General features: G+C 36.4%; 1 protein-coding gene across 1 annotated transcript in view; it reads left to right on the forward strand.

Annotated features, from left to right (window-relative positions):
- The window catches only part of GUCY1A2 (guanylate cyclase 1 soluble subunit alpha 2), a 289,208-nt gene that overhangs the window by 31,898 nt on the left and 238,647 nt on the right, over nucleotides 1-18,663 (forward strand). Inside the window, exon 3 of the mRNA XM_084781493.1 lies at nucleotides 4,729-4,850. Within this exon, the coding sequence (XP_084637619.1) occupies nucleotides 4,729-4,850 (122 nt within the window). The remainder of the gene's footprint in view (nucleotides 1-4,728; nucleotides 4,851-18,663) is intronic.

The following is an 18,663-nucleotide window of genomic DNA, read 5'->3' on the forward strand; positions in this document are numbered from 1 at the left end:
TTCTTTGCTTTAGGGGCTTTTAAGGTTTTTCTAGTTTCTGGCTATTAAAAATAAAGCTACTATGAACATAGTTGAGCAATGTCCTTGGGACGTGGTAAAGCATCTTTTGGGTATATGTACAGGAATGGTATAGCTGTGCCTTGAGGTAGAGCTACTCCCAATTTTTTGAGAAACAGACAAATTTATTGCCAAAGGGTTTGTACAAATTTGCATTCCTATCAGCAATGGAGAAGTTTTCCCTTGCTCCGCATCCTCACCAGCATATGCTATCACTTGAGTTTTTGTTCTTAGCTATTCTGATGGGTGTAAGATGGAATCTCAGAGTTATTTAGACTCGCATTTCTTTGATGACTAAGGATGTTGAACATTTCTTCAAGTGCTTTTCAGCCATTAGAGATTCCTCCATTGAGAATTCTGTTTGGATCCATAACCCCCCCCCCTTTTTTTTTAAACTGGGTTGTTTGGTTTGCTGGTGTCTAGTTTCTGGAGTTCATTAATATGTTTTGGATATCATTCCTATGTTTCTTTTACAAATGTGAATGCCCATGCATTTCGGGTACGTCTTTTCAGAATTGACATATCCCCTTGGTGAAATTTTCCTTTAACGAGTATGAAGTGTCCCTCCCCATCTGTTTTGATTAATCTTGGTTGAAAGTCTATTTTATTAGATAATTGAATGACTACTCCAGCTTGCTTCTTGTGTCCACTTGCTTGGAAATCCTTTCTCCAAACCTTTACCCTGATGTAATGTCTATTTTTGATGCAGACATATGTTTCTTGTCTGTACATCAAAAATGGATATTTTTACATCCATTCTGTTATACTGTGTCTTTTTATTGGGAAATTGAGTCTATTATTCTGAGTGATGTTACTGCCCAATGATTGTTCATTCTTGTTATTTTGAGCTGTGTGTGTGCGTGTGTGTTTCCCTTCTTTTGGTTTTGTTGGTATATATGGTATATATGGTCTTGTGTTTTCTTAGGTGTAGTTACACTTCTTGGGTTGGAGTTTTTCTTCAAGTATCTCCCATAGGGCTGGATGTATGAGTAGATATTGTTTAAATTTGGATTTGTCAGGAACATATTGTTTTCTCTCCTTATGATGATTGAAAGCTTTGCTGGATAGAGTAGTCAGGGCTGTCATCTGTGGTCTCTTAGAGCTGCAAGCCTAGGCCCTTACAGCTTTTAAAGTTTCTGTTGAGATGTCAGGTGTAATTCTGATTGGTCTGCCTTTATATATTCTATATACTTTATAAATTACTTTACATATTACCTTTCCCTCTCCCAGCTTTTAATATTCTGTCTTTCTTTCACACATTGAGTATTTTGGTTATTATTTGTTGGGAGCATTTTCTTTTCTTTCCAATCTATCTGATGTTTTGTAAGCTTCTCACATGTTTATAAGCATCTCTTTCTTTAAACTGGTGTAAGTTTCTTCTATGATTTATGAAATTATTTTCTCAATATTTTAGCTTGGAATGGTCTCCTTTTATTCCTATTATTCTTAGATTAGGTCTTTTCATGGTCTTCCAGATTTTCTTGCTGTTTTATGTCAGGAACATTTTTAGATTCAATACTTTCTTTAACATGTTTCAATTTCTTCAATTGTAATTTTCACTTCTGAGATTCTTTCTTCCATCATTCTGTTGGTGATGAGTGCACCTATAGTTACTGTTTTCTTACCTAGGTTTTCCATGCCCAGGATTTCTTCATTTTGTGTTTCTTTTTATTGCTCTATTTTCATATTCAAGTCTTAACCAGTTTTATTCCTTTCTTTCAGCTGTATTGTTTAAAGGATCTATTAATTTCCTCTTTATTTATTTATTTATTTATTAAAAATATATTTATTTACTATTTGTACAGTATTCTGCCCTCATGTGAGCCTGAATGCCAGAACAGGCACCAGATCTCATTATAGATGGTTGTGAGCCACCATATGGTTGCTGGGAATTGAACTCAGGACCTTTGCAAGAACAAACAGTGCTCTTAACATCTAAGCCATCTCTCCAACCCCTTAATTTCCTCTTTGAAGGTCTATATCATCTTCATAATACTGAATTTAAGGTCATTTTCTTTTTCCTGCATTGGGTACCAATTGTTGCTGCACTTTTTTGGACTCAACTGCTATATAAATAAGAATACAGAGACTCTTCAAAATCTTTGGCCTTTAACTTGGGCTACCTTCCAACTCCTCTACCCAGACTAATCTGTTTATATCTCCTCCTGCAACCTTGTATATTTCTCTGCTCATGTTCCCACCCACCACCATATGAGCTTGCTGAATCCTTTTTTCCCATCAAATCCTTCCCATTGCTGCTTTCTCTTTACCAGGAAGTGCTGCCTTCCACTTTCTATCCAGCTAATGGCTGTCAGATTTTATATTTTATATATTACTTAATTTTAAGCAGCCTGATATCAGCCCCCTCTCGACTTTTCACTCAGGCCCCCTCTCATATCCCCTTTCCCCTAATTCTCTTTATACATCTTTATGGAGATGGGGTGGCACTAAGGGGTCCAATGCACCATGGCATCTCAAGTCAGAGCAGGACTAAGCACATCCTCTCCAAATGAGGCAGGACAAGTTAATTCAGCTAGGAGAATGGGATCCAAAAACAGGGAACAGAATTAGTGACAGCCCCTACTCCCATTATTAGTGGACCCACATGATGACCATGTTGTACTTCTGTTATACATGTGTAGGGTATCTAGGTTTGGCCCATGGAAACTTTTTGGTTGGTGATTCCATTTTTGTGAGCCCCCAGTGGCCCAAATTAATTGACTCTGTAGGTATTCATGTGGTTTTCTTGACTCATATGGCTTCCTCAATTCTTCCTGATACTCTCCCACAAAGCTCAACCTATAATTTGACTGTGGATCTCTGCATCTGTTTTTGTTTTTGTTTTTGTTTTTGGAGACAGGGTTTCTCTGTGTAGCCTTGGCTGTCCTGGACTTGCTTTGCAGACCAGGCTGGCCTCAAACTCACAGCGATCCTCCTGCCTCTGCCTCCCGAGTGCTGGGATTAAAGGTGTGTGCCACCACGCCCGGCTGGATTTCTGCATCTGTTTCCATCATCTGCTGTATGAAGCCTCTCAGAAGACAGTTATGGTAGGCTCTGGTCTGCAAGCATAGTATAGTTAGTGTCATTAATAGTGTCTGGGATTGTCTCTCTCCCATCGGTGGCTCTTAAATTGGGCCAGTCACTGGTTTGCCATTTCCTCAATCTCTGTTCCATATTTATTCCTATGTTTCTTGTAGGCAAGACAAATTTTGGATTGAAGGTTTTATGGGTGGGTTGGTATCCACCTCTCTCCACTGGAAGATCCACTTGTCTATGCGAGGTGGCAACTTCAGGATCCATATCCTCCACTTCTAAGAGTCTCAGCTCAGGTCATCCCCATTGATTCCTAGGAGCATCCCCATCAGATTAAAACAAAAAAAGATTTATTTATTTATTATGTATACAGTGCTCTGCCTGCATGTACACCCGCAGGCCAGAAGAGGGCATCAGATCACATTATAGATGGTTATGAGCTACCGTGTGATTGCTGGGAATTGAACTCAGGACCTCTGGAAGAGAAGTCAGTGCTCTTAACCTCTGAGCCACCACTCCAGCCCCTCCCGCATATTTTTATTAAAGCTAACCAGAGAATGCGTTAGGTTTATGAGGAAGTACATGGCAGACTTTCAGACAGGTACCCAGAACCCCCTCTTCTCAAATGATTCCTTACATCTTTGGGTGAGTGATATAGATGCTCCATTTGTGGCTAAGTAGTCAACTGACAATTATTCTCTATATTTTGACCAGTTGTGTGTTTCCACTCAAACAAAAACAAAAACAAAATAAAAAACAAAAACAAAATAGCCTGGATTGCACTTTCTGGTACTATGAAATATAGTCAGAAGGTAGGATGTTTCCTGGTCAGTAGCGACCTGATTTCACTATGTCATATTAATATGAATTTATAATGAGTTTCCAAGAGCAAAGGCAACCACCTATATTCTTTGATTGTAATAACACATCTTATATAAACATTGAGGAGAGGCATCATCCACCAGGCTCTGGGCTTTTATTTGGAAAATATGGCTTCTGGGAGGAGCATTATATTATAGGTTTTACAACTCCAAATAAACTATTTTCTATGAAACTGGGCATATTTTCAAATTGTATAAAACAGTAAGTTTCCATATGATGTTTTCAGATATCCTTACTGTTAGTTATACTTGTCTTACCTCCCACCTTTGACTCCCACTCCAATCCCTTTCTTTGCCTAAACCTCCTTTTCAACTTCATATCAATGTTCTACTCTCAGGTTTACCCCAGGCTAGTAGAAAGCTTGCAAATTAGTAGATAAGCATTTGGCTTTTTCAAATACTCCCAATAAAACAAAATCCCCAATCTTAGTTATCCCTCTCCTACTCTTCTTCTACCTAATCCTCCCATACCTCCCACCACATAAAAGTTTAGTCCTATTTTTCCTCTTTTCTCTTTCACATGAAATGTATTTTACTACACCTCTAAGAGCTTTCTAATTCATAGTTTCCTCAAGATATAGTCCTGTACTGTTAATGTTAATGGGAATAGTGAATTACAGCAAAAATTATGTTTAGATTAATTATTTTAAAGGTGGTTATGCTGAAATCATAGACTGTATGTACTTTGTGTAGATATGAGAGCATTTGCAAATGTTTTCAAATATTCCCCCATATGCTAATTTTATTTTCTTCTTAGTTATAGGGATGCAGAAAAGAATTTCCACAATATCTCTAACAGATGCTCCTATGCAGACCATCCCAACAAAGAGGAAACTGAAGATGTCTCAAGAATTCTTCGGTGTACTGCTAACGTACTCGGTATATTAACTATATATTTATATGTTTGACAGAGAATATGAGTTAAAGGGGGAAGTAAACATATCAGTGTTTCATTTTCTCTAAAGATTTGCAAAGTATGGTAATTATAGACCAAGACCTATACCCAAGAAAATGTTTGAATGTGAATAACAAACAAGCCATTTTCATGGAAACATGTATAAAGAATTATAACAGATTCTTACATTTTTAGGAAAATGTTTTCAAATACTTATATTTTAGTATTGGCCAGATACATTCCATATTTCTCTGTTTCTTACCTTTGCCTGAACTGTAAGATCTTTCTTTCTTCTGATCATTATACTTTCTTATTTCTGGGATGCACTTGTAACATATCAGTGAAATATTTCATCTACTGGGTGCCAAACTTGGGCTTAGGCCTTGAGAATGTGCACCTTGAAGATGCCAGTAGTTACCTTCAGGATTTTGTATGCTCCCAATATGGGTATAAAATGTACTGTTATAAGAGGAATGATGCATTCTGCTCTGTAATTGAGCTGTGTTCTAGAAAAGCATGAATGTGTTGATGTGTGAGAGTACTCTGCATAGCTGATGCTACCGCAGCAATCTGTTTAGTTCTAATTTTGTATAGAAGCTGTTTTATCTTTTAGTTTTATTTTGCTTGTTTTCTTGAAGTCAATGTAACTTGGTTCTTTTTTGAATCCCAATTTTTTTTATGCCCCAGATAGAACTCCCTGGCATTTTGCTTTCATTATGTGCTGGTTCCATCACTTCCTGTACTGATGGCCTGGAAAACAGTTGCTTACCGAATCCTGGTTCTAAGTCCTCTCCCAATGAGAAAAAAATATTCAGGGATAACGTTTTCTTTTTATTTCTATTTTTTTGTAATCCGTAAATACTTTTGTATACATTCTGTCACACAGTTTCAGAAATAGAAATATTGAGTACACTGTACTCCTTGTTGGAGCCATGATAAACATTGTAACAACACAGCAGAGTCCTTCCAAGAAGTCTTTATTCAAGGGGAGATAGATGTGAAGATAGTCCCCCTCTGCTTGTGACTTTGAGCATTAATTACTGAAACATATTAATTATTGAATCATATTAATTATCAAATCATACTTTATTTTGTATGCTAATATGGTCTAATTTTAATTGTCTGAGAAATATCGGTATTTAAAGGAAAAATATTCAACGTCTATTTTTAGCTTTCATTAATTGTAAAATTATGCCTGTACTCCTATAAAGCAGGACATTTTGCATTTTATTGAAAATTGTGCTGGTTTAGTCATGTGGTGAAATGTGTATCATAAGGCCCTCTATTGGGTTTGTTATGAACATGTTGCCACTTGGTACTGTGGCTTGGATTTAGTTAGCACTATAGGGATGGAGACAGATGAATGTAGATTACTAAAGGAGAGTGATGACCAGCTGTGTCATCTTTGTTATAGTGAGTTATGATACTCTGATTTTTAAAGCATGTTTTCATGCTATGACAGGGATTTTTAGGGACAAAGAACAGACAGATATAACTGTTGTACATGAACTCATATGCTGATGATTTATAGCAATATAAGTCTTGCTACTTCAGTAAGAATTGGTTATTGGCTAAATACCACACAGAACAGCTTCAGATTGCTCTTCTTAAGTCTCTTCTCTCACAATAACCAGGAAGGGCAGGTGTTGTGAACAGGACACTCACCAACATTTTCTGTGTTTTAAAGGTCTCTGTAAGAGTGGTTTGCTTCTTCTAAAAATGTCACACATTTAAAGTCAGACTAAAAGTTTTGTTGTCCAGGATGGTTTTTACTTGGAATGTGGTAGTGAGGAGGAAGGAGGAAACTAGAAGAAATGATCACAGGAGCTTATTCTTCACAGTATTTCCTTGTTGTCAGAAACTCTAAAATACTATGAAATTAGAGACATTTAGAAATTGCTACAGACTCCAGAATCTTTATTTGATATGATGTTTTTATATTGTTGACTTAAAAAAATCAATTATTGTTTTTGTCAACCTGCATGTACATTTTTTTTATGATTTGAAAGGTCTATTTGGGAATCATTATTTGGTGATAAAATTAAAAGACATTTATAACTATTTTTTCCTAGATTAAGTCATATTAAAATTAATAGGTGACATTATTTAGTGGACTAGAATGTGTTTTACATGCTTAGCATCTTAGGGAACTAGTTGGAAAAGAAAATAAGAACTTACCATTTCACTGATGAAAGAATATTGACAGCAACAAATAAATTCCACTAATGTAGTTCTTGTCACTTTAACTTAACAAATGGTTAATTTTGTTTCTTTCTTAAAAGTACATTGAGAGCAAGGTTTTGGTGGCACTTGCCTTTAATTCCAGCACTCAGCATAGAAGCTGAAGGATCTCTGTGAATTGGAGGCCAGCCTGGTCTACAAAATGAGTTCCAGGATAGCCAAGATTGTTTATCAGAGAAACCCTGCCAGAAGAGGGGAAAGTACTTTAAGTATTAATCTGATGGATGGGAATTAATGTAATTAGAGGGGTGTGGTTGTTTGAATGAGACTGGTTTCCATAGGCTCATAGACTTGAAAGCTTGGTTACCAGGGAGTACAAATTTGAAAGGGTTAGGAGGTGTGGCCTTTTTGGAAGTGTATATCTGGAGGTATATTTTTGAGGTTTCAAAAAACCATGCCAAGCCCAGAATTCTGTCTCTTTCTCTCTCTGTGCCTCTGTGTCCCTGCTTCTCTCTGTGTTTATCTCTCTGTGTCTCTGTGTCTCTATCTCTATCTCTCTCTGCCAGTGGATCAAGATATAGCTTTCTGCAATGTCTCCAGTATCATTTCTGTTTGTGTGCTGCCATGCATCCTGTCATGATGATAATGGACTAATCCTCTGAAACTATGAACAAGGTCCAAGTAAATGGTTTCTTTGTAAGCCTTGCTGTGGACATGGTGTTTCTTTATAGCAATAGAGCTCTGACCAAGATAAGGAGTAAAGAATTCATAATGCTATTGTAATATGTTATAACAATGATTTTTGAAGAAAGGACTAGCAAGACCTAGGCTAGACAAGGAATCACTTACTCCAGGTATTATTAATGCCTCAAATTTCTCAATTGTAAATTGGAGATAATGTTATTCTACATTTCCCCTCTTATATTCTATAGGAAAATTTAAATATGTTAATTTATTATATTACGTACTTAAAACAACCTGATGTGTAACATACCAGTGCCAGATTGATGTTTGTTGTTGTTACTGAATATTCATAAAACGATCTTTTCAGAGGTCAGTTTTGTTCACTTCATTAATAGATAAGGAAATGGATTTTTGTTAATTTGTTAATCTTTGGTCTATTCTGAACAAATTTGCCACAACAGCATGGTTTAAATCTGGATCATTCTGCTTTCTTTCTTTCTTTCTTTCTTTCTTTCTTTCTTTCTTCCTTTCTTTCTTCCTTTCTTCCTTTCTTCCTTCTTCCTTCTTCCTTTCTTCCTTTCTTTCTTTCCTTTCTTAGGAGATAGGGTTTTTCTGATCAGCCTTGGGTACACAAATACCATATTCCTTATATTACTTTTCTCTCAGTTGTTGGACTTAAAATCTCATACCCCCACCCTAATGTTGATAATGCTAATTATATACCACCTTTCTAGTTCTATAGATAATCAAAGTTGTCATGATGTTGCATTTTACTTTATTGTTTTGCAATACTGGAGATTGAACCAAAAGCATCATGTATTCTATCTAGGCAAGTTCTCTACCACTGAGTCCTTTTTTCACTTTTTATTTTGATTGAAGAGTCTCACTATGTTGCCAAAGTAGGCCTTGAACCCATTGTGTAGCTAAGCCAGGTTTTGAACATTTTGATCTTCCTATGTTAAGCACTCCAAATAGCAATGACAACAGGTTGGCATTGATGCTCCAGCTTTGTTGCTCTTTTAAACTGAACTTGAGAGACTTGTTTGTATATGTCAAGTAATATCAAAACTAAGACTTATTTGTCATCAGTACTGAAGATGTTGCAGCCTTAGGGTGATTTGGATCATTTCCAGTTTAGAAACAGTATGAGTTTTCTTTAGCTTTTAATGCTAGATATGTAAATTTAGGGAGGCAGAGTTTGCCATTATGACAGAAAGGTGACTTCACACTTATACTGTAGTAAACACAGTGCTGAAACTTCTGGCTAAAGCTTTCAAGTAGATATTGAAATGTTAAATCTGGATTGGTATGTTCAATGTTATTGGCTTGGTAAAAGGCTCTGGTCTTTTTTTTTTTAAAGAATATATTTTATTAATTCTATCACAAATTGACACATGTAAGCAATGAATCTTGATCATATTCACACTAAGCTTTGCCTTCCCATTTCTCTCAAGACATCTCCAACACATCCTTTTCATAAGTCCTCCTCCTCCTCTTATTCTTATTTATTTTTGTTACCCACTGATTCCAAATTTTGCAGACTGCTGGACTCTTGATTGATATTGTTGGCTTAACCTGGGCCAGGTAAGCATAGCTGAAGTAGTTTATGGGTGAAGTAGTCAAGCCATGTCCATATGACAGCATCTCACAGCATTCCTCTCCATCTTCCAGCGTTTGTATTCTTTCTGTACCTTTTCTGTGATGTTCCTTCAGCCTTGTTTGGGAGTGTTTGATATAGATGTACAATTTAGAGGTGAACACTCGATAATCACTTATTCCCATCATTTTGGTCACTTGTGATTGTCTGAATTAACTGCTGACTACCATTCCAGAGTTATGCAGTCTGGTCAGGGTTGAGGGCACACTAATTTATGTGTTTAAATGTGAATATTTGGAAGTCAGTTTGACAAAATGCCTATAACAATAGTTCTTCCTAGGGCCTCTGACCTCTTGAAATACAGACTGTTTAAAAAACAAGGTTTAAAGTACCAGGCATTAATTTCCTCCCATGTAGAAGGACTCAGATTCAATTTAAAAATGGTTACCTCTATTGTGCTCATCAGCACATCTTGCCTGACAGGGTTCACCAACAGGCAGTACTATTGATTGATTTTCTTGCTTAGCATAGCATCTTCCAACACTATGAAAACTACGAAGCTGGGGGAAAGCTTCCAGTCTATTCCATCTGGATTTTTTCTATGTTCTATAATCACAATCTTCAGTACAAGGGTCTTTCTATCTAGTTATAGTAGGCAACCAAGAGCAAGGGCAGTAGGCTGTGTTGTATTAGGTGTCTCTGGAATCCCTGTTCAGTAATAACTGGGAAGGTGTTTCATGCTGGGAACTGAGATTTTCATTGAATATTCCTTGCAATGTGGGGAATCATTATCCATCCAGTTTACCTGTGGTCCAACTCCTGGTTTTACAAACCTTGTATCTTTAAATTACCTTAAAAATAGTGTTTCCCAAAGCAAGCCTCAACAGATACAAGAAGATTGAAATAATACCTTGTATCCTATCAGATCACCATGGCTTAAGGCTAGACTTCAAAAACAATAGAAATAACAAGATGCCTACACACACATGGAAACTAAATAACTCTCTACTTAATGACACATGGGTCAGGGAATAAATAAATAAAGAAATTAAGGATGTCCTGAAATTCAATGAAAATGAAGGAACAGTATACCCAAATTTGTGAGACATGTTGAAAGTGGTGCTAAGAGGAAAATTCATAGCACTAAGTGCCTTTATAAAAAAATGGAAACATCTCACATAAGTAACTTAATGACACATCTGAAAACCCTGGGAATAAAAGAAGCAGAAACACCAAAGAGGAATAGACATCTGGAAACAATCAAACTCAGAGCTGAAATCAATAAATTAGAAACAAAGAGAACAATTCAAAGAATCAACAAAACCAGGAGCTGGTTCTTTGAGAAAATCAATAAAACAGTCAAACCATAAGCCAAACTAACTATAATGCAGAGAGACACTATCCAAATCAACAAAATCAGAAATGAAAAGGGAGATATGACAACAGACACTGAAGGAATACAAAGAATCATAAGATCCTACTTTAAAGGCATATATGCCACAAAATTTGAAAAATCCAAGGGAAATGGACAATTTTCTTGATCGATTTCACTTGCCAAAATTGACTCAAGATTAGATAAGCAAATTAAATAGTCCTATTTCTTCTATAGAAATAGAAGCAATCATTGATAGTCTCCCAACTAAAAAAAGCTCAGGGCCAGATGGTTTCAGTGCAAAATTCTACCAGACCTTCAAAGAAGAGGTAATACCAATACTCTTCAAGCTACTCCAAAAAATAGAAACAGATGGAACATTACCAAATTCATTCTATGAGGCCACAGTCACATTGGTAGCTGAAACCCACAAAGACACAAGAAAAAAAGAGAATTTCAGACCAATTTCTCTTATGAACACTGAAGTACAAATACTCAATAAAATACTTACAAAATGAATACAACAAAATATCAGAGAAATCATTCACCATAACCAGGTAGGCTTCATTCCAGGCATGCAGGGATGGTTTAATATATGGAAATCCATCAATGTAAACCACCATATAAACAAACTGAAAGAAAAAAAACCCACATGATCATCTCTTTGTATACAGAAAAATCATTTGACAAAATCCAACACATATTCATGTTTAAAGTTCTGGAGAGATCCATAATTCAAGGCACATACCTAAACATATAAGGCTATATACAGCAAGCCAATAGACAACAATAGACAAATTAAATGGAGAGATACTCAAGGAAATTCCTCTAAAGTCAGGGACCAGACAAGGCTGCCCACTTTCTCCATATCTCTTCAATATAGTTCTTAAAGTTCTAGCCAGAGCAATAAGACACCAAAAGGAGATTCAGGGGCCCCAAATGGGAAAGGAGGAAGTAAAACTATCCCTATTTGCAGATGATATGATAGTATATATAAGTGAACCCCAAAATTCCACCAGAGAACTCCTACAGCAGATAAACACCTTCAGCAAATTGGCTGGATACAAAATTAACTCAAATAAGTCAGTAGCTTTTCTATATACAAATGACAAACAAGCAGAGGAAGAAATTTGGAAAACTACACCCTTCACAATATCCACAAGCAATATAAAATATTTGGGAGTAAATCTAACCAAGTAAGTGAAGGATTTTTTTGAAAAAAATTTCAAAACTCTGAAGAAAGAGATTGAAGGTGACATGAGAAGATGGAATGATCTTCCTTCCTCATGGATTGGGAGAATGAACATAGTAAAAATGCCAATCTTACCAAAAGCAATTTACAGATTCAATGCAATCCCTATCAAAATACCTACACAATTTTTTAAAGACACTGAAAGTTCAATTCTCAACTTCATATGAAAAAACAAAAACAAACAAAAAAAAAACCCAGAATAGATAAAACAGTCTTGTATAATAAAAGATCTTCTGGAGGAATCTCCATACCTGATCTCGAGCTGTACTATAAAGCAAGAGTAATTAAAACAGCATGGTACTGGCACAGCAATAGGCTGGTTTATCCATGGAATCGAATTGAAGACCCAGATAGGCATACACACACAAAGAAGCCAAATCTATTCAATGGAAAAAGGATAGCATCTTAAACAAATGGTGCTGGTCTAACTGGATGTCTACATGTAAAAAATTGCAATTGGACCCATTGTGTCACCATGCACAAAACTCAAATCCAAGTGGATCAAAGACCTCAACATAAAACCAGAGATACTAACTCAGTAAGAAGAAAAAGTGGGGAAGAGCCTGGAACACATTGGCACAGGAGACAACTTCCTGAACAGAACAAAAGATAGAAACGTCATAGACCTCATGAGGCCGAGAAGCTTCTGTAAGGCAGGAGACACTGGAAACAGAACAAAGTGACCACCTACAGACTGGGAACAAATCTTCACCAACCCTACATCTGACAAAGGTCTAATATCCGAAGTATATAAAGAACTCAAGAAATGAAACACCACCAAACCAAATAACCTAATTGAGAAATGGGGCTCAGAAGTAAACAGAGAATTCTCAACAGAGGAATATTGAATGGCTGAGAAACATTTAAAGAAATGCTCAACCTCCTTAGTCATCAGGGAAATGCAAATCAAAACAACTCTGAGATTCTATCTTACACCCATTAGAATGGCTAAGATCAAAAATTCAAGTGATACCACATGCTGGCGAGGATGTGGAGAGAGAGGAACACTCCTTCATTGCTGGTGGGGATGCAAACTAGTACAGCCACTTTGGAAATATATCTGGCGCTATCTCAGAAAACTGGGAATGGGGTTTCCTGAAGACCCAGCTATTCCACTCCTTGGAATATACCCAGAAGTTGCTCCAGCACACATCAAGAACATTTGCTCAACCATGTTCATAGCATCCTTATTCATAATAGCCAGAACCTGTAAACAGCCTAAATGTCCCTCAGTAGAAGAATGGATAAAGAAACTGTGGTACATTTACCCTATGGAATACTACTCAGCTATTATAAACAAGGAGTTTCCAAAATTTGTGGACAAACAGATTGAGCTAGAAATGATCATAATGAGTGAGTTAATCCAGAAGCAGAAAGAGTCAAATGGTATATATTCACTTATATCTGGACACTAGCCCAAGGGATATGTCCCATGAAAGTCTTCACTTATCAGAAAAATATGACAGAGGGGAGGACATCCTACTGGGACTCTAGGTGAGAGAAGCATGGGTGAATGGGAAAATAGAAGTATCTAGATGGTCCAAGAAACCTAAAGAAGAACATTATGATAGGCAGATCTGGACTCAGGGGTCCTACTCAAACTATGGCACTAGTCAAGGACAACACATCCAGTTAACTTCGAACCCCTACCCAGGTCTAGCCAATGGGCAGAACATTCTCCACAGCTGAGTGGAGAGTATGTTCTGAATTTCACATGAACTCTGGTGCCACATATTTGACCACATCCCCTCGATGGAGAGGCCTGGTGGCACCCAGAGGAAGGATAGCAGGCTACCAAGAAGAGACTTGATATCCTATGAGCATATACAGGGGCAAGAGGTCCCCTTCAGGAATAAGGGGAAAATGGAAGGGAGGTAGGAATGGGAGGATACAAGGGATGGGATAACAATTGAGATGTAATATGAATAAATTAATAAAATATATTAAAAAAAATAAAATATGTTTCTTCTTCTAAGCCTTTGTTCTTTTTTATTCTATGGTGTTTACTAATTAACTCCATAGCCTCTGACCCATGGTTATTTTGATTTTTCTACAGCCCATATTTCCCCATTTACACTACTGTTTCTTTGCAGAATAACTTCACTTTGAGTCACAGATTTTAAATCTTAAAATTAAAAAAGTAATAAAATGTTTAAGGATAGAATTAATGCAAATAGTGTAGTATTATGGTCATTTTCCAAGGTTGTGGCTGAAGCAGGGAGTCCCTTGGACATGAACTCTAGTGCTTGCAATTTGATCACTTCCCATTGGCAGAGAGGCTTGTGGGCACACAGAGGAAAGGGATGCAGGCTGTCCTGATGAGAACTGATTGGCTCTGGTTAAATAGTGGGGATGAAGCCTTGCCCCTCCCCCCATCAGAGGTCTAGAGGTCTAAGGGAGTGGAATAGGGCATAAGAGGGAAGGAGGGTGGGAACAAGAAGGTACAAGCAAGGGGATAACAGTTAGGATGTAATATCAACAAATTATTATAAATAAAGAAATAAAGAAAAATAGTAGGAGGATAGTGTCAGGGGTGGAGTCCCTCTCATAGCATGGATCTGAATCTTGGTCAGTCATTGGTTAGCCATTCCCTCAATTTCTGCACCCTCTTTATCTCTGTACATCTTGTAGGTAGGAAAAATTATAGTGCCTGGGTTGCTGTTCCCATCCCTTCATTGGAAGTCTTGCCTGGTTACAGATGGTAGCTATTTTGGTTCCATATTCTATATTGCAACAAGTCTTAGCTAGGGTCACCCATATAGCTTTCTGGGAGTTGTCATTGGTCTAGGTGTCTAGTTCATCTAAGAGATTTCCCCCTATCCAGATTCAAGTTCTCTCTTCCAGTTCTGTCTCATTCAGTCCTCCCGAAACTTGATCACTCCAATCCCCCACCCACCACCACTCAGTTCCCTCCTCCTTCAACCCCAAATGTGTAATATATTTCCCTTTCTCAGTGAGAACCAAGCATTCTCCCTTGGGTCCTCCTTGTTACTTGGCTTCTTTGGATTTGTGGAGTGTAGGATGGTTACTGTGTACTTTATTCACCTGTAAGTGAGCACATACCATGTTTGTCTTTATGAGTCTCAGTTACCTCATCCAGGATGGCTTTTTCTAGTTCCATCCATTTGCCTGCAAATTTCCTAATGCCTTTGCTTTTAAGCTGAGTAAGATTTTATTGCATAACTATACTATACCATTTTATCCATTATTTGGTTGAGAGACAGCTAGGACTTTTTGTTTCCTTCAGCTTCTTCACCTTACATCATTACCTCACATAGACCTGCAATGGTTGCTGTTTAAACCAATATCAAAAGCAAATGGTCACACATGATATTAGTAAAATGCTCGATTACTGCCAGTTTTTAATTTGAAAGCGTTAGGTAAAAAATTTTTTTTGTTAACTTGTACTTCCAAACTCATAATTCTATCAATCACCAAAGGAAACATTTAGTGTAGGAGAAAAATAAAATGGGCAATAGTTTGCTTCTGCCACGGGGAAGGGATGTCTGTACTTGTTTAAGCTTTCATTAAGTGCTGAGATTGTTTAGGGTGTTTGTAAGTGGGATGCAATGACATCAGCCAGAGGACTCAGACTATTTCCTTCATTTACCTTAAAAAAATCTTAAGGCCAGAGAAGTGACTCAGTGCTTAAGAGTGTAAACTGTTCTTGCAGAGTATCTGAGTTTGGTTCCCAGCATCCATATAATGATTCTCAAAAGCACTTATAATTCTCTTTCCAGGACATTCAATGGCCTCTTCTGGCTTTTCTGGGTGTTTGCACTCATATGCTCGCACTCATATATAGGCACAAACACACACAACTAATAGACAAAGGTGAATAAAATATCCTTTCTGTTTTTATTATTATGATTGCCTATCTCACATTTTAAGAAAAGTGGCAACACCAATTGAAAACATTTAAAATTTTGCTTCACAATTCATTATTAGTCATTTGCCTTAGTTTCATATTTAAGGGTAATATTTTATTTCAAAAATTAAGTAACCAATAGACTCAAATTTGCTGCAAGTCTCTAAAATGTCACCATTGAGGATTTAAAAGAGCACCAAAATTTATACTTAAAGCTCAGTTTAATAAGCACGAAAGGATTATTACTCTACAGAAGTCTATGTGATCTCTGGGGACCTGTTTTCCATATTACAGGAACAGCTTTCAAGGGTTGTTTCTACCAGCATAATGTTTCTGAGTAGTTTATGTTCTAAGTGCCAGTTATCAATAGGACAAAAACAGATATAAAGTGGGGAAGTAGATACTGGAAAAAGGACAAAATAACAAATAAATTAATTTCAGAATGATAGCTGCTGATGACCCAACTCTGATATAAAAGAGTGGAAAGGATCGAAACCTCTGTATGCTAATGAAAGTAATTTTTCTTTCATTTAAGTAACTCACACAAATACAGAGAATTATGAGGTACTTTCTTACTTGCAGTGAACTTCTTACAGCTATTACTTCATCTCTCATTGAGTTATAGAACTAAATATAGATGTCTAATTTTACAGATAAAATAGTTAAGACTAAGAATGCTATTTAGTCCAAGTCACTTAACTAAGAAATATTGAAAGAAGACTTGGAACATAGTTTTTCAACTTTAGAAACAAATGAACTGTTTTTTAACCCTTCATACTTTTTCTGTTTCTGACTGTAAATGTATCACTTTACAAGCACAGTTTCTATTTGTTAAGCCAGTCTCTTGAACCCAGTACATATATATCACTGCAATCTATTTGTATGTACATTGTTTTACATTACCCACTGCCTTTAATCAGAAATATTTTAAATAAAAAGGAGGGAAGAAGAGAGAGTAAAAGCAGGGACATATAAAGAAATTGGTAAAAGTAATTTGGGATTTTAATATTTCCCTATTTTCCAACTGCCCTCTAAGTTATAAAAATTATATTAACAAACAAAGGTATAAAATTTGTTGAATAAAGGTAAACTGTAATTAAACAATCTCATGTCCTAGCAGTCTATTTTTCTCTAATTTTTTTTTCTTTAGATTTACTAGGCTGGAGGCCCTAGTTAAAACATCAATGTACATCCTAAGCTAAACAAAACTAATATACCAAATGTCAGTGCAATAAAGACCTTGTGGTATATCCTTATAATTGAAAATATTTTTATTTTCTTAGTATTGCCAAGAAAATGACAGATTCTATAATTGGTGTCCAGATTAGAGATTATCTTATGATTTTTCCTAGTTCTTTACTATCACTTATACACTGAATTTGTGGTATGGACTTTGCAGATTTTTGATGTGAACATTACCCTATTCATCCAGTGTTATAAAACAATTGCTATCAGACTGGGATATTCATTTGTATGTGTTCTTGAAAATGATTTTGTCTCTCTATTAAATATGGTGTACTAGTGCCAACTTTATTTTTTGAACTTATATTATTGTTGAACTTATATATTTCCTTGATAATGCAGTAAGTGGCAGCCAGCCACACTGGGACAAATAAGTTTCTTTCTTTCTTTTTTAAAAAAATTCTCTTAGGTTTGTTTTATTTTTTAAGATTTATTTATTTAATATGTATAGAGTGCACATTAGATCACATTATAGATGGTTGTGAGCCACCATGTGGTTGCTGGGAATTGAACTCAGGACCTCTGGAAGAGCAGTCAGTGCTCTTAACCTCTCAGCCATCTCTCCAGCCCCCAAATAAGTTTCTTTTAAAAATACATTTACTACTATACTATGATAATTTTAGGTTTCCACAATACTTTGCCTGAATTCAAAAGCCTCACCAATCATTGATATATTCCCCTTTGTAGGCTCTGATTTTTTTGATTGCTTCCTGACATTTTAAATACCATGGCAGTTATTTTCCATAGCCCATGATAAGCCAATAGACAATACTGTATTTAACTGCTGAAGTTCCATCATCTTAGCAGCATTAAGCTCTTTTGTACCTCCATATGTACATTGAGTTAAGTGGAATGTTCACTTAGAACAAGCCATCATGCTAAGTGGATATTCCATGTATGAGCTCTTAATCACAAAGCCAATTCCCACTCCGTATCTGTTTAGTTCTTTAAAACCTTAGTTACTATATAGAAACATCAGAGCTTAAATGAGATCTTTTTATAATTAAAACTTGCTCTCCAAAGCAACTATAAATGTCATTTCATCATCTAAGACTTCTACCTCTTCTTCCCCTGCTTGTCTTATCCCTATGCCCCTCAACAACTTTCTTGTTATAATGGACCTTGTGATGATGGGTTGAAATTCCTAGAATTAAAAGGAAATAGGAAAAAAACTAAAGTATTTTCTTGCCTCCTAGGTCACATGAGTTAACTGTTGGATTGTTATCAGGTTGAGAAACAAAACAAAACTAAAACAAACTATGTTCTCCTTGACATCTTCTTGGAAACTAGATAGGATTGCAATCATATTCTGGCAAAACTGATAGGGAACTGAGATGAGAAAAGCCAGCTTGTACTTTAATTACATAAAAAAGTGACTCATTGTGTAGTACATGCTGACCTGGAACTCATTATGTATAAACCCATGTGACCTTGAATATGGGGCAAACCTCTTGGTTCAGCTTCCCTAGTGGATGGGGTTATAGGTGTAAGCTACCATGTCTGATAATTTTTGTTCTTAACTGTGGCTTTTTCTGCTTCACACTAAAAACAATATTTTAGAAACAGCACAATGTGTCAATGCCCATGAATTCAGCATACTC

This window comes from Acomys minous, assembly GCF_964271855.1.
Source record: "Acomys minous genome assembly, chromosome: 5".
Taxonomy (NCBI): domain Eukaryota; kingdom Metazoa; phylum Chordata; class Mammalia; order Rodentia; family Muridae; genus Acomys; species Acomys minous.